Here is a 20920-nt window from a genome sequence, read left to right on the forward strand (position 1 = left end):
AGGCTTCTCTGTCCTTCACCATCTCCTGGAGCTGGCTCAAACTCATGTTATCAAGTTGGTGATGCCTTTCAACCATCTCATCCACTGTCATCCCTTCTCCTAATCTCTTCTCAATCTTTCCCACCGTCAGGGTCTTTTCCAATGAGTCAGTGCTTCGCATCAGGTGGCCAAAGTATCGGAGCTTCAGCTTCAGCATCAGTCCTTCCAGTGAATATTCAGGACTGATTTCCTTTAGGATGGACTGGTTTGATCTTCTTGCAGTCCAAGGGACTCTGAAGAGTCTTCTCCAACACCACAGTTAAAAAGCATCAATTCTTCAGCATGCAGCTTTTTTTATGGCCCAACTCTCACATCTATACATGACTACTGGAAAAACCATGACTTTGACTAGACAGACCTTTGTTAGTAAAAAGGAATGTCTCTGCTTTTTATTTTATTTATTTATTTTTTTGCTGATCTGGACTTTATTAAGATGAAATCACTGATAATTACACAGAAATTACTTGCCTAAGCTAAAATCCTTGAGATTCACATGAACTTAGTTACACAAATAAATGGCATGTTCAAAACCAGGAGGAAATATCCCAATGCTCAGGTGATGAAGGCTGAGGTGAACAAATCTGCACACCTATTTCAAGCTCTTAAACAGTTTGTGGGCCTCACAGTGGTCCCTTGCATGCAAGAAGCCAAAGAGCTCCTCTGTGCCGTCCTCCTCTGTCTGTGACCTGGAGGATACATGCTCATCACAGAGCTCTAGCCGCTCCCGAGCCTTCACACATTTCTCCATCTGCTAACATTGCTCTTTCTCTGTCGTCAGAGGATCCACTAATTCCTCCTCCTCTTCTTCCTCCTCCTTGGGATCTCCGGACCTGGTCAGCATCCTTTGCCCATCCTCTAGGCCCGTGTTCGGCTGCAGCTCTGGTCTGCTTTTTAATATACTATGTAGGTTTGTCATAGCTTTTCTTCCAAGGAACAAGCATCTTTTAATTTCATGGTTGCAGTCACCATCTGCAGTGATTTTGGAGTCCCCAAAATAAAGTCTGTCATGTTTCCATTGTTTCCCCATCTATTTGCCATGGAGTGATGCGACCAGATGCCATTATTTTTTTTCTTTCTTCTTCTTTTTTTTTTTTTTTTGCATGTTGAATTTTAAGCCAGCTTTTTCACTCTCCTCTTTCACTTTCATCAAGAGGTTCTTTAGTTCCTCTTCACTTTCTGCCATAAGGGTGGTGTCATCTGCATATCTGAGGTTATTGATATTTCTCCCAACAGTCTTGATTCTAGCTTGTGCTTCATCCAAGCCAGCATTTTGCATGATGTACTCCACATGTAAGTTAAATATTCAGGGTGACAATGCACAGTCTTGATGTACTCCTTTCCCAATCTGGAACCAGTCTGTTGTTCCATGTCTGGTTCTAACTGTTGCTTCTTGACCTGCTTATAGATTTCTTAGGAGCAGGTAAGGTGGTCTGGTACTCCCATTGCTTTAAGAATTTTCCACAGTTTGTTTTGATCCACACAAAGGCTTTAGCATAGTCAACGAAGCAGAAGTAGATGCTTTTCTGGAATTGTCATGTTTTTATTGATGATCCAATGGATGTTGGTAATTTGATCTCTGGTTCTTCTGTCTTTTCTAAATTCACTTGAATGTCTGGAAGTTCTCAGTTCATGTACTGTTGAAGCCTAGCTTAGAGAATTTTAAGCATTAGTTTGATAGCCTGTGAGATGAGTGCCATTGTGTGGTAGTTGGAACATTCTTTGGCATTGCCTTTCTTTGGGATTGGAATGAAAACTGACATTTTCCAGTCCTGTGGCCACTGCTGAGTTTTCCAAATTTGCTGGCATATTGAGTGCAACACTTTCACAGCATTGTCTTTTAGAATTCAAAATAGCTCAGCTGGAATTCCATCCCCTCCACTTGTTTTGTTCATTGTGATGCTTCCTAAGGCCCACTTGACTTCACAGTCCAGGATGTCTGACTTTGGTTATCTGGGTCCTTAAAATATTTTTCATAGTTTTTCTGTGTATTCTTGCCACCTCTTCTTAATATCTTTAGCTTCTGTTAGGTCCATACAATTTCTGTCCTTAATTGTGGCCATTTTTGTGTGATATGTTCCCTTGGTATCTCTAATTTTCTTGAAGAGATCTCTAGTCATTCCCATTCTATTGTTTCCCTGTATTTCTTTGCATTGATCAAGTAAGAAGGGTTTCTAATCTATCCTTGCTATTCTTTTGAACTCGATATACAGATGGATATATCTTTCCTTTTCTCATTTGGCTTTTACTTCTGTTTTCTCAGCTGTTTGTAAGGCCTCCTCAGACTACCACTTTGCCTTGTTATATTTCTTTTTCTTGGGGATGGTTTTAATCAGTGCCTCCTGTACAATGTTATGAATGTCTGGCCATAGTTCTTCAGGGAGTCTGCCTATCAGATCTAATCCCTTGAATCTATTTGTCACCTCCATTGTGTAATCATAAGGGATTTGATTTAGGTCAAACCTGAATATTCTAATGGTTTTCCCTACTGCCTTCAATTTAAGTCTGAATTTGGCAATAAGGAGTTCATGGTCTGAGCCACAGTTGGCTCCTGGTCTTGTTTTTGCTGATGGTATAGAGCTTCTGCATCTTTGGCTGCAAAGAATATAATCAATCTGATCTCAGTATTGACCATCTAGTGATATTCATGTGTAGAGTTGTCTCTTATATTGTTGGAAGAGGGTGTTTGCTATGACCAGTGCATTTTCTTGGCAAAACTCTGTTAGCCTTTGTCCTGCTTCATTTTGAACTCCAAGGCCAAACTTGCCTGCTACTCCAGATATCTCTTGACTTCCTACTTTTCAATTCCAGTCCCCTATGCTGAAAAAGACGTCTTTTTTTTTTTTTTTTTTTTTTTTTTTGGTGTTAGCTCTAGGATGTTGTAGTTCTTCATAGAACTGTTCAACTTCAGCTTTTTCAGCATTAGTGGTTGGGGCATAGACTTGGGTTACTGTGGTATTGAGTGGTTTGTCCCGAAGATGAGCAGGGATCATTCTGTTGTTTTTGAGATTGCACCCAAGTACTGCATTTTGTACTCTTTGGTTGACTATGAGGGCTACTCCATTTCTTCTAAGGGATTCTTGCCCACAGTAGAATATATAATGGTGATCTGAATTAAATTCGCCCATTCCAGTTCATTTTAGTTCACTGATTCCTAAAATGTCGATGTTCACTCTTGCCATCTCCTGTTTGACCACATCCAATTTGCCTTGATTCATGGACCTAATATTCCAGCGTCCTATGCAATATTGTTTTTTACAGCATCGGACTTTGCTTCCATTTCCAGTCACATTCACAACTGGGTATTGTTTTCACTTTGGCTCTGTATCTTTATTCTTTCTGAAACTATGTTCCCACTCTTCTCCAGTGGTTTATTGGGCACCTACTAACCTTGGGAGTTCTTCTTTCAGTTTCCTATCTTTTTGCCTTTTCATACTGTTCTTGGGATTCTCAAGGCAAGAATATGGTAGTGGCTTGCCATTCCTTTCTCCAGTCAATACGTTTTGTCAGAACTCTCTACCATGACCCGTCCATCTTGAGTGGCCCTACACAGCATGGCTCACAGTTCCTTTGAGTTAGACAAGGCTGTGATCCATGTGATCAGGTTGTTAGTTTTCTGTAATTGTGGTTTTCCTTCTGTATTTACATTATATTTATATAATGTGTATATACAGATACATAGTATGTAAATATATACATTATATGTTAGATACACACACACACATATATATATAATATATATATACAGTATATATTATATATATATATCTACTGGCAGGTACTTGAGTAAAGAAAGTTTGGACCTAGGGAGAGAAGGAGAAACCAGTTAGAAATATAATATAACAGTCCAGGTAACAGATGATGGCAATTAGAACAAATGCAGCAGAGGTAAAAATGATGAGTGACAAAAGATATACTTAGGAGATAACTTGATATTGCAAAGTGAGAAAGTATGAACCATCAAGGATTAATTTGAGATGAGGAAAGATGGTGATGATAATATAGTTTAAAATGATATATAGTTTAGAATAGTTGTTTGCAAGCCTTTACTATGAAAGTGAACAAGTGACTCTACAACTGGGACATATTATCTTTAATCCAGACCCTAAATATCTGCCCATCACCACTTCACTCATTCCTTACTTCTTAATCTCAAGATAATAGAGTTCCAGAGTTGCAAAGATAGATTACTAGATATTTAGAGTCTGGATTCAAGATAATATGCCACACAACTGTGTTATTTTGTGTATAGTTGTGTGCCCACACTTATACAGTAACCTAGAACAGAAGTCAAAACAGGCATGTCAAAATGTTCACCATCAGATTATGTTGGTTGAGTATATACTTTTCCCCATTGAATGCTATCATTTCCATGTTAACCTCCAGCACTTCTAAAGAAGAGAAGCCATTTTATTTTCTTTAGAAAAAATACCTGTGTCATAGTCATCAATGAAATATTTTGAAGTGACTAAAAATGTTGCTTCTGGGGGAAAAAAAATGCTATTGACCTAAAGGAATATTTCTTACACTAAATAAAGTATATACACAAAATGGTATGCAGAGTCTACAAAACAAGTGACCAATACTTCTCAAACTGTCAAAGTCATCAAAAATAAGAAAAGTCCGAGAAAACTGTCATAATCAAGAGGAGACTAAATGTAATGTAGTATCCCAGATGGAATACTCAAACAGAAAAAGCAGTAAGTGAAAGAGCAGAGGGTTCTTCAGCAGTAAAGCATCTGCCTGCAATGCAGGAGACACAAGTTCAATCGCTGGGTCAGGAAGATCCCCTGGAGAAGGAAATGGTAACCCACTCTAGTATTCTTGCCTGGGAAATCGCATGGACAGAAGAGCCTGGTGGGCTACAACCCATGGAGTCTCAAAAACTCAGACAGGAGTTAGTGACTAAACAACAGCAATAACAAAGAGCAGACAGAAAATTTTTCTATGTAAATTCCCAAGCATCTGAATGCTTAGGAGTCCTGAAGTTTCATACATGCATCCTTAAAAATCACTTATTTTTTGAAATCTTTCAGAAAAAAAGACTTACGTGAGGATCTGTTTTAAAATGCGTTAAGTGGCTTCTATTTTCTGTTTTATTTTAATGCATAAGTTGACCCCTCAGTGTTGAGTAGCTCCATAGGGAGATAAAGCACATGATCAAGATGCTAGCAAAGCAGGGATGCTAACAAAACAGAACCTTTTTTTTTTTTTAAGATGATCATATCTGATATTTATCAACCTTATTATGGTAAGGTGTTCCTTAGATTTTTTAATTAGCTCGAGCTCTACAGAATTGCCAGTTTTCAACCTGGAAAAGAAAAAGGTAACTTCATATGGTTCAAGCTAGTGCCTTATGGAATATGCCGCCTTATCTTTCTGTTGTTGGAGGCATCTAAGGACTCCATCCAACTCTGCTGCCAACACAAGCTCTTAATAAGCAGCTCTTACTTTGAGTGGTCAACATTGTAAAATATCTGCAAAGTGTCTGCTTCCACCCTCTTCACTCACCTCTCCCAATCTGACCTCCTACTTTCAAATTAAGTGAACTAACTCTGGCAGTACCCCAAGACCAGAGCAAACTCAGTGATGCTTTTAACTCAAGAACCCAGACAAAGGCCTGGCAGATTTTGTGGAAAGGTTTTTGAAAGTTAGGAAAATTTCCATTCTCATTTAACCCTCTAGGACTTAGATTTTTCGGGGGGACCAGGTCCCATGACTTGGTGTGACATTTCCTGAGTTGAGGGAGCTGAGCATCTCAGTAGCGAGAGAATGAGGAAACATTGAAACTGAGGGTCTGGAAAAAGTATTTGGTTTGTTAAAAAGGCTCCCGCGCCCCTCCGTTGACCTGCATTGCAGAGTCCTTAGTAATAAGGCAGTATTTTATCCTAGCTTCCTCCCTCTCCCCTTCCCCCTCCTTCCAACTCCTGATTTTTTTTTTTTTTTTTTTTTCTTTTTTCCCTTGGAGCAGCAGCCGCAGAGCATGGGGTGAAAAGTCGCTGGAAGGACAAGTTGACAGATAGCATTTGGGTTACCGGGTCACTGAAAGGCGTCGTGATCTGGGCTCAGACGGAGCGATTTCCTCGCTGATTTTAATCTTTCGTCTGTTCACACGTCATGCCACCTGGACATAATGCAGAGAAATCTGGAGGTTTAACAAACCCTTCCGCTTGCCCCCAAAGCTCCCTTGGAACAGAGAGAGAGAGAGTTAAGTCTCTCCCTGCCTTTTCCATCAACAGTAGAAAACCTATGAGTGGGACAGACCTCTCCAGCAATTAATAAGCTCAAGGCTTTGTCTGAGCAAGGAGGGCTTCCTCTTTATGAAGACTGTAAATAATATAACAAGCTGTCCCTTTTACTGCCTTAGACACACATAAGTAGCAGCTTTATCCTTTTTCGTTGACCCTCTGTCCAGGTTTTGATTTACTTTCAAATCTCTTGTCTCGTATTCTTGGGAAATATTTATTTTGGGGCTGAGGGGTGGGGTGCAGTCAGTGGGAGAAAGGATGGAAAGAGAGATACCCGAGAAGAGGAATATTAATAACTTTCTTGTGACTGTGGCCAGACAGTCTGCTTTTCTTATTTCCCCATAAGGTTCCGAGCTATTTCTGACCAAGGGTGTTAAAGCTGAGAATTAATGGATTTCAGCAAAGTAGATGCTGTCATTCCAGAGAAATGTTTCTGCTTAACTTGTTAGAGATGTGTCTCAGGTCGTGCTTTATAGAGCTGGGGAGTAGGGAGGGTAGAAAGAGCCAAGGTCCTGGCTGGAAGCTGCCCCTCCAGGTTTCTTCCCTCTGGACAAACAGTGGCTGCAGAGAAAAAGGCTCTAGCTCTGTTTTCTCACGGAATGTGCTTCATACTTCTACAAAAGCACACATCAGATCTGATCACACTTATCTGTTCAAATGTCAGCACCAGATTAGAAGCTCCACCGGGTCAGTGACAGTATTCTTCACATCTAAGTGCCTGAAATATATAGATGTGCTTTAAATATTTGGCTGTTTATCAAACATGGTCTGAGCACTTACTATTGCTGGGTACAGAGCTAGCCAATGTGGATATAATGAGGAATAAGCTAGAGTCCCTTTTCTCAAGTTGCTCATAATCTGGTGGGGGAAACAGATATATAATGGCAACATTTGCACATGTTGTCCTGGTTGTATAGGATTTGACTGGGGGAAATAGTTAAGGAGGATTCCATTCTACGGGGAAGGGAAAATGAAGAAAAATTGCAAGTGAAATGATGGTAGGAGTACAAACCAGGAGCCACACAGGCCAGTTAAGACACTATCTCAACAGCCTTTTGGAGAAATACCAGGGTATAAGGACATTATCAGTGTGACAGAGAGGAGGTAGCATTAAAAGATAAGAAGGTAATGATTCCAGAAACTCGGTGAACACTAAGATGAAATGGCCGGAAGAAAAGGAGAAGATGACCCTTAGGCTTCTGGCACTAGCTATTGGGTCATTAATTGCATGGTTTATCAATATAGGGCAAAGAAAATAATGAAGAACATGACACCCTTCACCTAAGGGGTCATAATACTGTGGCATTGTTTACTAATGCCAATAATCAATTTCACTGCATTTGTTTCCTCGGATTATCCCAGTTTCCTTGACTTCCAGTAGACACAGCTTGCTTTACCACCATGAAACGTGGAACAACACCATTTACTTGTGCCAAAGTAAGTGGAACATCATAGGCAGGGAATTTGGAAACCTGGATTGAATTTTGGCTCTGAAACTCTCTGAGTCCCTGCTTGTACTGGAGAAAAAAAGCTACTCCCCTGCCTGCTTTAGTAGTTAGTTGTGATGGTTGAATGAGATTTTGCATCTAAAAGCTACACACACATAAGAAACAAGATAGGACAGACCCACAAACCTTTCTAACCCAAGAATCTGAAGGAGTTCTTGGTTTGATCCCTGGGTCAGGAAGATCCCCTGGAAGAAGGCATGGCAACCCAGTCCAGTATTCTTACCTGGAGAATCCCATGGACAGAGGAGCCTGGAGGGCTACAGTCCATAAGGTCACAAAGAGTCAGACACGACTGAAGTGACTTAGCACACACGCACACGCACACACTTTCACTTTTTTAACCAGACTTGCAGTCATTCACTCAGAGAGAGCTAATGAAAATGAAAATTACACACTGCCTTGAAGTCAGCAAGCCTCACTCATGAGGATTAAACTTCTCTGAAGAGGATATTTGCCAAGGGAGGATATAGCTCAAGGATATAGCTCAAGGGAGAATACTTTGTCAAATCTGCCCAGCATGGGCTCCAGGCTGCTGAGCTTTCAGGAGGTCCATTTATCAGAAAAAAAAAAAACAAAACAAAACTTCAATAAGTTCCTCAGTCTAGTGACCCCAACTTGTGCAGGTGGTAGTTCTAAATCTTGGCAAAATTCCAGTCTGGATAATTCCATTAAGTTTCTCATCATTCTAGCTTCAACTTTATCAGGAATACTCTCCTTCCTGTCTTGGAAATTGCCACTGGCAAGAGAGTATGTGAGAAAGAGGAGAGTGAAAAAGTTGGCTTAAAACTTAACATTCAGAAAACTAAGATTATGTCATCTGGTCCCATCACTTCATGGCAAATGGAGGGGGAAACAACAGAAACAGTGACAGACTTTATTTTGGGAGGCTCCAAAATCATGGCAGATGGTGACTGCAGCCATGAAATTAAAAGACCTTTGCTCCTCAGAAGAAAAACTACAACCAACCTAGACAGCATATTATAAAGCAGAGACATTACTGTGCCAACAAAGGTCTGTCTAGTCAAAGATATGATTTTTCCAGTGGTCATGTATGGATGTGAGAGTTGGACTATAAAGAAAGCTTCATGCTGAAGAATTGGTGCTTTTGAACTGTGGTGTTGGAGAAGACTCTTGAGAGTCCCTTGGACTGCAAGGAGATCCAACCAGTCCATCCTGAAGGAGATCAGTCCTGGGTGTTCATTGGAAGGACTGATGCTGAAGCTGAAATTCCAATACTTTGGCCACCTGATGTGAAGAACTGACTCATTGGAAAAGACCCTGATGCTGGGAAAGATTGAAGGCAGGAGGAGAAGGGGATGACAGAGGAGGAGATGGTTGGATGGCATCACTGACTCGATGGACATGAGTTTTGAGCAAGCTCTGGGAGTTGGTGATGGACAGGGACGCCTGCTGTGCTGCAGTCTCTGGGGTCTCAAAGAGTCAGATGCGACTGAGCGACTGACCTGAACTGAAGAGAGTATGTCTATATTTTGCATGTTCAGAGTAGACTTTCTCTGCTCTATAATGAGGACATTATTCTTGTGAGAGCAACTTCCAGGTAGTGTATTCTTAGAATCTAGCCCTGAAAGCTTTTCTCACCAGCCAGGTAAATTAGAGGATAGACTACAATAGCAATTTGGAAAACCTTGGACCCTGACTGATAGTAGCTAGGTTGATAACAGATATTTGAAGTGGTCACTGGAGACTAAAATAAGTGAGAGTCATGAGGACTGGATAGTGTATTCCACATTTAAACTCATCCACATTTTAAAATATTTTTGTTTATGTTTTTTGGCCATGTGTGCAGCTTGTGAGAATCAGTTGCCCAACCAGAGACTGAACCCATGTCACAGCAGTGAAAGAACTCAGCCCTAACCACTGAACAATCAGGGAATTCCCTAAATTCATCCACATTTTAAAAAGTGAAACATTGTGTGCAAGAGTTCCCCTTTCTCCACATCCTTGTGTTGGCTTTCTTTTTGATGTACCCATTCTAACAAGTGTCAAATGATATCAAGTTTCAATTTGCCTGGAGAATCCCATGGCGTCATCATTTCCCTGATGATTAGTGATGTTTATTCCTTTTTCATGTACCTGTTAGCCATTTATATGTCTCTTTTGGAAAAATATCTATTCAAGTCTTTTTTAAATCAGATTTTGTTATTGCTTTTGAGTTGTATTGCCGGGCCTGCCGGCTAGATGAACAGGTCGAGGACGCAATCACCACAGCACCTGAGAAATAAAAGACTAAGAAAGATGGGGTTGAGAGGGATGGAGTCAGCTTGTGACTGATTCCGACGACTTTATTGAGGGGTAACATACATATATATACTAACAGGATTCACCAAATTTTAGATCAAAGACTTGCATACGTGCAGAACTGCAGACACTAGTTTTAGCTCAGGAGTTTTATCTTAACTCCAGCAGAGCATGGCACCAGCGTCTTACAATCAGGTAAAGACTACCTAGACATAAGCCATTCACAGGAGCCCGATAATCTTATCAGAGTCAGGAAAATGGGCAAATGGTGGCTGCAGCGATTTCCTCGAGGGAGGTGAGAAAGGCCAATTTGCACTTTAACAAATCAGGGGTGGCGGGACAGAGAGGGACCTTTTGATCTCTCTCAGGGCCGAGAAGGGGCCTGAACAGTCAGGCCGGCTCCCCGCATTGTATGAGTTCCTTATATATTTTGGATATTAATCAAGAATAGTTAGATAATTAGCTAGAATCTTATCATATAGATGTCTTGCAATTTTTTTTTTTTTTTTTCCCATTACTTATTGCCTTTTCACTTTGTTGATTTTTTCTTTTGCTGTGCTGGAGGTTCCTCAAAAATTCAGAAATAGAACTACCATAAGATCCAGCAATCCTAAAAAAAAAAAGAAAAAAAGATCTAGCAATCCTACTTCTGGGTATTTATATATATATATACACACACACCCCAAAAAATGAAATCAGGATCTGGAAGAGATCACTGAACTCTCATGTTCATTGCAGCATTACTCATAATAGCCAAGATATGGAAACAACTAAAAGTCTGGCTATGAATGAATGGATAAAGAAAATGTGGTGTGTGTATATACACACACACACACATATATATATATATATACACACACACACATATATACATACATACATACACACAATAAAATATTATTCAGTCATGAGAAGGAAACCCTGCTCTTTGTAACAACATGGATGAACCTTAAGGGCATTATGCTAAGTGAAATAAGTCAGATAAAGATAAATTCTGTATTATCTCACTTATACATGGAATCTAAGTAAACTGAATTTACGGAAACAAAGAGTAGAATGGTGGCTACCAGACCTGGAATGGATGATCAAAAGAAGGAAATATTGGTTAAAGGGTACAAATTTCCAGATATAAGCTAAATAAATTTTGTTAATATATTGTAAGGTGTGATGACTTTAGTAAGAATACTGGTTAGAAGTTACTAAGAAAGTAATTCTTAAATGTTCTTAACCCCCCAAAAAATAATTCTGTGAGGTGACAGAGGTGTTAACTAACCCTATTGTGGTAATCATCTTACTATATATACATTTATGGAATCATTACTTTATATAACTTAAATATACAAAATGTATACATATTAATTACAGCTCAAATAAAGCTGGAAAAAATTAAACATTTTTAAAAATTTTTTAACATTTTTTAACAATTAACATTTAACATTTTAACAATTAACATTGTTTAACAATTTTAAAAATTATTTAACAATTAAACATTGTTTAAAAAATTAAACATTGTGTAGCCTAAAAAAAATCATTTGTGAGCATAATTTGCTTTGTAGGTCACCAGTTTGCAATCCGTAATCTAGCTCTTAAAACTTACTAAAGTAAAAGTCACTCAGTCGTGTCCAACTCATTGAGACCTAGAATACTGGAATTCTCCAAGCCAGAATACTGGAGTGGGTAGTCTTTCCATTCTCCAGATCTTCCCAACACAGGGATAGAACCCAGGTCTCCTGCATTGCAGGCAGATTCTTTACCAGCTGAGGCACAAAGGAAGCCCAAGAATACTGGAGTGGGTAGCCTATCCCTTCTCCAGTGGATCTTCCCAACACAGGAATCGAACTGGGGTATCCTGCATTGCAGGTGGATTCTTTACCAACTGAGCTATCAGGGAAGCCCTAAATTTGCTAATGATTTAACTAAACCAGAAGTAACTAAATAACCAATGCAAAGGTAGCTATAATTCATAAAGGCAGTTGAACATGAATCTGAATTATTGCCTGGTCTTCTATCTCTCAGTCCAAGGCTTTTCTTCCAGGCCAGGTGGCTTTCTCTTCCAACATTTAGAAATTTGAAATACTCTGTCAATATTTCTTTGCCTGCCTAACTTGCTCTCCTATCCTGTTTGTAAAAGATATGTAATTATGTTTCAGTGGAGAGAACATTGGAATTTTGAATCAAAAGCTGTGGGTCCAGTACTGGTTCTACCCCACAGTAGCAGATCAATCTGGACCAGCTTCCTAATTTGTGAGTTGATACATTAGTAAATCCTGGAGACTGCTCATTTAACTCATTCAGTTGAAAATGTTAATGGTATTCAAATTTTTTGAGTTACTGTCCAAAAACTTGTGCAGTGGGCCCATTCTAGGATACTGTTCATTTGAAGATATGAATCACTATCTTCATTTATTAAATAATGACATTTTCTACTATTGAGATCCTTCCCACAAAAATTCGTTCATTGCACAGTAGGTATCCATTGGAAAAAATTGGATTGATTTACATTTAATTAACCCCCATTAGAATCATTTTCGAAAAACTAACAGCACAAATAATTGTTTCAGGGGCATTGGGTTTATACAGATGTGGGATTAAAAACTTGCTCTATCATTTAAAAATCTTTGAGACTTTGGATAATCACTAAAGTTTAGTTTCCCAACCTTTAAAATGGAAGAATATTAACTACTCCATCAGCATAAGATTCAGTTCAGTTCAGTTCAGTCACTCAGTCATGTCTGACTTTTTGCAACCCCATGGACTGCAGGACGCCAGGCTTCCCGGTCCATCATCAACTCCCAGAGCTTGCTCAAACCCATGGCCATTGAGTTGGTGATGCCATTCAATCATCTCATCCTCTGTCATCCCCTTCTCCTCCTGCCTTCAATCTTTCCCAGCATCAGGGTTTTTTCCAATGAGTCAGTTCTTCACATCAGGTGGCCAAAGTATTAGAGCTTCAGCTTCAGCATCAGTCCTTCCATTAAAGATTCAGGACTGATTTCTTTTAGGATTGACTGGTTGGATCTCCTTGTGGTCCAAAGGACTCTCAAGAGTCTTCTATAACACCACAGCTCAAAGCATCAATTTCTCAGTATTCAGCTTTCTTTACAGTCCAACTCTCACATCCACACATGACTACTGGAAAAACCACAGCTTTGACCAGACAGACCTTTGTTGGCATAGTAATGTCTCTGCTTTTTAACATGCTGTCTAGGGTTTCTTCCAAGAAGCAAGCGTCATAGCTTTTCTTCCAAGGAGCAAGCATCTTTTAATTTCATGACTGCAGTCACCATCTGCAGTGATCTTGTAGCACAAGAAAGTAAAGTCTGTCACTGTTTCCATTATTTCCCCATCTATTTGCCATGAAGTGATGGGACCGGATGCCATGATTTTTGTTTTTTGAATGTTGAGTCTTAAGCCAGATTTTTCACTCTCCTTTTTCACCTTTATCAAGAAGCTCTTTAGTTCCTCTTTGCTTTCTGCCACAAGGGCCATGCCATCTGCATATCTGAGGTTATTGATATTTATCTCGGCAATCTTGATTCCAGCTTGTGCTTCATCCAGTCTGGCATTTTGCATGATGTACTCTGCATATAAGTTAAATAAACAAGGTGACAATATACAGCCTTGATGTACTCCTTTTCCAATTTGGAAACAGTCTGTTGTTCCATGTCCAGTTCTGACCATTACTTCTTGACATGCATATAGATTAAATGAGGGTAAATTCAATGCATCTGGCTGGTAGGAAATGTGAAAGCAATAGCAATTTATGTTATATATTCAAGTATCTCCATAACAGTTTTCCTTCCCTCCCTGTCAAAGTTTTATGACCAAAATTCAGGTTACTCTAGAGGTTCTAACATTTTTGTTTGTAGAAAGATTTCATGAACATTTTTTCCTTGCTGAAAGAGTCAGGACAACTGAAAAGCATGACATAATTTGAATGGAAGTAGCACTTGGCTGCTTAACATGGGTCTGACTGTAATAAATACATTTCCTCAAAGTTTCCCAGTAGGATTGTTCCCCAGGTGGTCCCTTAACTAAAACAACATACTAGAGAAGAATAAAGAATGTATAGTATTTAGAAAATCATGTGCTTTTGATTTCCAAAGATATTTACATTCCAAATGAATGATAGGTGAGAAAAGCTCCTGCCATATTCTCCTACCTTCTCCACAAAGGGAAAGTTTTGAGTGACAGTTGTGTTCTCATAATCTAACATTTAGAGAAGTCTCCAAAGGATTTCTTCTTTGAGCATGTGGAGACTTGGTTCAAGTTGATGAGTTTGATTAGAGAATGTTGGGACTTGGCCAAGTGATGGTGTGTGGGTTGGGATAGGATCACGTAAGGAAAGCGTATTGGGTAGAAAAAGGGTACAGAGGCTTTTCTTGTATTATCCCTTTGCCCCATCCCTGAAACCTTCTAAAACTCTTCATCTTATGATGGAGGTAGCATGTTTGGACTCTTAAAACTTTTGGCACACTCATCTGGGGACCAAGTCCCCTGTGTCTTTTAATTTCAAAGGAAGCTTCCTGATCATGATTTGCTGTCTGGTTGGTGTTTGAATCAAAATGAGAAATATCAGTTCTAATGCTGCTAATAGGACTAATAGCATATCATATCTTCAACTCCTGATGGATGAGTCCTTGGATGAAGGATCAAATAACTTCATAACCTGAACTCTTTTTAGTTCATCTCCTATGTTTGACAAAGAAAGGAAGGTCCAGAGAAACTGAATCAATTAACTAAAGTAAGAGCTTTGAGCTCTTACTTTATGAGTGGCTATGGCTCATAGACCAAATCTTCCCTGCCACCCCTTTCATAAATGTGGTGCTATTGGAAAACAGCCATACTCATTCACTTAAATATTGTCCATGGCTATAAAGAATCCGCCTGCAAGGTGGGAGACCTGGGTTCAGTCCCTGAGTTGGGAAGATTCTCTGGAGAAGGGAAAGGCTACTCACTCCAGTATTCTGGCCTGGAGAATTCCATAGACTCTATAGTCCATGGGTTCACAAAGATTTGGACATGACTGAGCAACTTTCACTTTCACTTCACGGCTGTTTTTATCCTACAGTAGCAAAGTGAAACAGTGATGACAAGACTATATGGTTCTCAAAACCTAATATATTTACTATTTACTGTTTGGTCCTTTATGGGAAAAAGTTCACTTATCCCCTGAACCAAAATCACACAATCCATTGGATGTAAAGACTGAATTAGAATTAAGGTCTTCTGAATCTTGATCCAGTGGCCTATCTTTTACATCATACCAGAAGAGAAAATGAAAAACACAATGCTTATAGAAACTTAGACCCCTCCAAATAAAAGGAACGACGGAATCTGAGATTTTTTTTTTTTTTTTTTTTTTTTGCTGCCATAATCAATATCAGGAGATACTTCTCAATCTACTAACCTTAAGCTGGACTTCAACTAAGACCAAAATTGGAGCTGAATTTTGTTAGTTCAAGGAGTCCTCCATGGCGTTGGGTATCCCCTTATTCCAGATACCTATCAATCTGCTCATCAAATAGGTACAAGTCTTCTTTCTATTCCTTAAACATATATATATATATATATATATATATATATATATATATATATATCATTCAGCATCTTATTCACCAAGTTTAAGCAACAAGGGTATTTAAAGAACAAATCACACCCAAGAAACTTCATAGCCTTTTACAAAGTAGTTTCAAATTAGCAGATGAAAGGAAGGCAAGGGATCTTATATCTCTGCCTTTTAGTAAAACACATGTGACAGGATCTCTCACAAAATATTAGTGGCAAAGCCATTTTATGTCAGCCTTTGCCAGTTCAAATGGGCTTGAATGGTTCCATGTAAACTGGAGAAAGAATGGTGATAAGTGTCAGTGCAAAGAGTTTGTGCATGGATGTAGCATCTCTGAGATTATTAAGTAATATCATAATTGACCTTGAATAAGGCACAATAAGATCATGATCAAATAATATGTGTGCAGTGCTCACATATTAAAGAAATCCCAAGGAAGTTGAGGCAAATAAGAAAATGGAGTTAAATAAAAGTAGATACATCCATGGAAATAAGTAAGTCAAAGAATTAGCTCTTCCAAATTTCAGAAACCTAGAAATAACTGAACACCGACAATATTGTATTAGAAGTTAGAGTTGTTACTACTGAATATTAGAAATTGGGTGTGGCTCATATCCCAGTTGCAAAGCTGAAGAATTGTAAGCAGCCTGACAGACTGGTGGTTAAGCAATAAAAGAGACTCACTGGTTCATTTATTCATGTATTCACTCATCCATTCCAAAACTATTTACTCAGTGCCTGCCATGTGCTTGCCACAGTTTTAAGTACTGACATTTCAGCAGCACACAGGGCAGGCGCAGGGCTTGCCCTCACGTATTTTCCCTCTCTCTCTCTGCCTCTTTCTCCCATGTAGCTACTTTATCAGAATATGGTAAGTAACGAGAAGTAACTTGGAAAAGAATGATGGAAGAGTAAGGGATGAAGTATACTATTTTAGACAGGAATATAAGAAGAAAAGCCCTCCATGAGGTGTCTTGACTAATGGAAGGATGTTCCAGGCATAAGAAAGTATGAAGGTCCCAAAGTGAGAGCACACTTGACCTTTGGGGAACAGAAAGAAGTAGGGAGAACAAAAGGAAAAGTCCTGGGAACTGAGATGAGAGAGGTCGGTGTTGTAGGATACTGTCATGTAGATTTTGGTAAGAATCTGCATCTTATTTTTATTGAGGTGAAGAGACATTTTAAGATCAGAACTAACACCTTAAAAAGAACAGTCTGATTGCATTACAAGAATGAACTACAACGGGGCCAGGTAGAAGGAAGACCAGTTAAGAGGTTTTTTCAGTATCTTAAGTGAGAGGTGATAGTTGCTTGGACTTGGGTGAATGCAAGCTGTGGAAGTGATTTAAAAAATGGTCACTTTGTGCATGGGTATATTCTGAAGGTAGATTCCAGTAGGATTTATCACTCATTTGGATGTGGGAAATAAGAAAATAAAAGAAATCTCAAATGCTTCCAAGCATTTTTGCCTGAGCATCTAGATAAGTCAAATAGCAGTTTTACTGAAATGGGAAAAGCAGGGGAAAGGGATACTCAGGGTAGAAAACAACAGTTAGGCCTCTATCAATCTAATAAGTTACAGGAGTGTAACTTATTCTCCTTCACCACCACAGGAGATTACAAAAGCTCTCAGAGTCTTCTCACCCTAAGAGTTCAAACCTCATATATCACTTCTCCCCATGTTTTTCTTGAGTTTCCTACAAGTGACGTTGGCTATATACTGTGGGATTTGATCTCTCCCCCAATGCCAGTCCCAAAGCCAAAGCAAAAACAACACCCAGTTGTGGACATGACTGGTGATAGAAGCAAGGTCTGATGCATAAAGAGCAATGTTGCATAGGAACCTGGAATGTTAGGTCCAAGAATCAAGGCAAACTGGAAGTGGTCAAACAGGAGATGGCAAGAGTGAATGTTGACATTCAAGGAATCAGCAAACTAAGGTGGATTGGAATGAGTGAATTTAACTCAGATGGCCATTATATCTACTACTGTGGACAGGAATTCCTTAGAAGAAATGGAGTAGCCATCATAGTCAGCAGAAGAGTCCAAAATGCAGTACTTAGATGCAATCTCAAAAATGACAGAATGATCTCTGCTTGTTTCCAAGGCAAATCATTCAATATCACAGTATCTAAGTATATGCCCTGACCAGTAATGCTAAAGAAGCTGAAGTTGAACAATTCTATGAAGACCTACAAGACCTTTTAGAACTAACACCCAAAAAAGATGTCCTTTCCATTATAGGGGACTGGAATGCAAGTAGGAAGTCAAGAAACACCTGAAGTAACAGGCAAATTTGGCCTTGGATTACAGAATGAAGCAGGGCAAAGGCCAATAGAGTTTTGCCAAGAGAACGCACTGGTCATTGCCAACACCCTCTTCCAACATCACAAGAGAGGACTCTACATATGGACATCTCCAGATAGTCAACATAAAAATCAGATTGATTGCATTCTTTGCAGCCAAGGATGGAGAAACTTTATACAATCAGCAAAAACAAGACTGGGAGCTGACTGTGGCTCAGATCATGAAATCCTTATTGCCAAATTCAGGCTGAAATTGAAGAAAGTGGGGAAAACAAATAGACCATTCAGGTATGACCTAAATCAAATCCCTTATGATTATACAGTGGAAGTGAGAAATAGATTTAAGGGACTAGATCCGATAGAGTGCCTGATGAACTATGGACAGAGGTTTGTGACATTGTACAGGAGTCAGGGATCAAGACAATTCCTAAGAAAAAGAAATGGAAAAAAGCAAAATGGCTGTCTGAGGAGGCCTTACAAACAGCTATGAAAAGAAGAGAAGTGAAAAGCAAAGGAGAAAAGGAAAGATATACCCATTTGAATGCAGAGTTCCAAAGAATAGCAAGGAGAAATAAGAAAGACTTCCTCAGTGATCAGTGCAAAGAAATAGAGGAAAATAATAGAATGGGAAAGACTAGAGATCTCTTTAGGAAAACTAGAGATACAAAAGGAACATTTCATGCAAAAATGGGCTCAATAAAGGAAAGAAATGGTAGGGACCTAACAGAAGCAGAAGATATTAAGAAGAGGTGGCAAGAATACACAGAAGAACTGGACAAAACAGATCTTCACAACCCAGATAATCACAATGGTATGATCACTCATCTAGAGCCAGATATCCTGGAATGTGAAGTCAAATGGGCCTTAGAAAGAATCACTATGAACAAAGTTAGTGGAGGTGATGGAATTCCAGTTGAGCTATTTCAAATCCTAAAAGATGATGCTGTGAAAGTGCTGTACTCAATATGCCAACAAATTTGGAAAACAACAGTGGCCACAAGATTGGGAAAGGTCAGTTTTCATTCCAGTCTCAGGGAAAGGCAATCCCAAGGAATGCTCATACTACCACACAATTGCACTCATCTCACACGCTAGTAAAGTAATGCTCAAAATTTTCCAAACCAGGTTTCAGCAATGCGTGAACTGTGAACTTCCAGATGTTCAAGCTGGTTTTAGAAAAGGCAGAGAACCAGAGATCGTGTTGCCAACATCTGCTGGATCATCGAAAATGCAAGAGAGTTCCAGAAAAACATCTATTTCTGCTTTACTGACTATGCCAAAGCCTTTGACTGTGTGGATCACAATAAACTGTGGAAAATTCTTCAAGAGATGGGCATACAAGACCACCTGACCTGCCTCTTGAGAAACCTGTATGCAGGTCAGGAAGCAATGGTTAGAACTCGACATGGAACAACAGATTGGTTCCAAATAGGAAAAGGAGTGCGTCAAGGCTGTATATTGTCACCCTGCTTATTTAACTTATATGCAGAGTACATCATGAGAGATGCTGGACTGGAGGAAGTGCTAGCTGGAATCAAGATTGCCAGGAGAAATATCAATATCCTCAGATATGCAGATGACACCACCCTTACAGCAGAAAGTGAAGAACTAAAGAGCCTCATGATGAAAGTGAAAGAGGAGAGTGAAAAAGTTGGCTTAAAGCTCCACATTCAGAAAATTAAGATCATGGCAGCCGGTCCCATCACTTCATGCCAAATAGATGGGGAAACAGTGGCTGACTTTATTTTTCTGGGCTCCAAAATCACTGCAGATGGTGATTGCAGCAATGAAATTAAAAGACACTTACTCCTTGGAAGGAAAGTTATGACCAAACTAGACAGCATATTAAAAAACAGAGACATTACTTTATCAACATTGGTCCATCTAGTCAAGACTATGGTTTTTCTATTAGTCATGTATGGATGTGAGAGTTGAACTATAAAGAAAGCTGAGTGCAGAAGAATTCATCCTTTTGACATGTGGTGTTAGAGAAGACTCTTGAGAGTCACTTGGGCTGCAAGGAGATCCAACTGGTCCATCTTAAAAGAGATCAGTCCTGGGTGTTCGTTGGAAGGACTGATGTTGAAGCTGAAACTCCAGTACTTTGCCACCTGATGAGAAGAGTTGACTCATTTGAAAAGACCCTGATGTTGGGAAAGATTGAGGGCAGGAGGAGAAGGGGATGACAGAGGATGAGATGGTTGGATGGCATCACCAACTCAATGGACATCAGTTTGGATAACCTCTGGGAGTTGGTGATGGACAGGGAGGCCTGAAGTGCTGCAGTTCATGGGGTCGCAAAGAGTCAGACTGGATTGAGCGACTGAACTGACTGACTGAATCCCAGTCTCTCACCCCACATCCAGCCATCAAAGCCATTAAGTATTTCTGAATCTCACCACTGTTGACATTTTAAGCCAAATAATTCTTTGTTGGGCAGAGAAGAGGGGGTTCCTGTGTGTTGCAGAATGTTTGGGTGCATCCCTAGCCTGTCCACTAGATTCCAATGGCAATGCCCAGTTGTGACAAGAAAAGTCCTCTCCAGTCATTGCCAAATGTCCCCTGGTGTACAAAAAAAATTTGTCTCCAGTGGAGAACCACTGGTTTCAAACAAGCAGGTTCAGTGGATTCCACTGCCTTGCTTGAATGGAATGCCACCCTGGGCATGATGCCTTCTGACCACTGCCCCTCAAAGTAATTTACAGATAACCATATTTGCCCATGATATAAATTCCAATTCATACAATTAAAGGAAACATTGTTTATTTGTGTATTAGCATACCCAGCTGCTTGTTTGCCTTTGCTTGATATTTCAGTCTGAATAGAGGGATTTGGCATAAATAATATCCAGTCAACTGAAGGCTGAAAGATACTGTAAATATCCAAGTCCTAAACTACCGTGTTGTTTTCAAGTATAATCCATAAAAACCACTCTTAGCTTCAAAGGGGGGTGAAAAAAACAACTCCAATGCCATTACTTAAATAGGCCCATTA

At 39.5% G+C, this 20920-nt stretch overlaps 1 protein-coding gene across 1 annotated transcript in view; it reads right to left on the bottom strand.

The window, feature by feature from the left end:
* Positions 1-628: 628 nt before the first annotated feature.
* The window catches only part of LOC133041648 (uncharacterized), a 130085-nt gene continuing 109793 nt past the window's right edge, over positions 629-20920 (bottom strand). The window contains 1 exon segment of the mRNA XM_061122532.1: positions 629-923. Within this exon segment, the coding sequence (XP_060978515.1) occupies positions 629-923 (295 nt within the window).

The sequence above is a fragment of the Dama dama genome, chromosome 20 (assembly GCF_033118175.1).
Source record: "Dama dama isolate Ldn47 chromosome 20, ASM3311817v1, whole genome shotgun sequence".
Classification (NCBI taxonomy): Eukaryota; Metazoa; Chordata; class Mammalia; order Artiodactyla; family Cervidae; genus Dama; species Dama dama.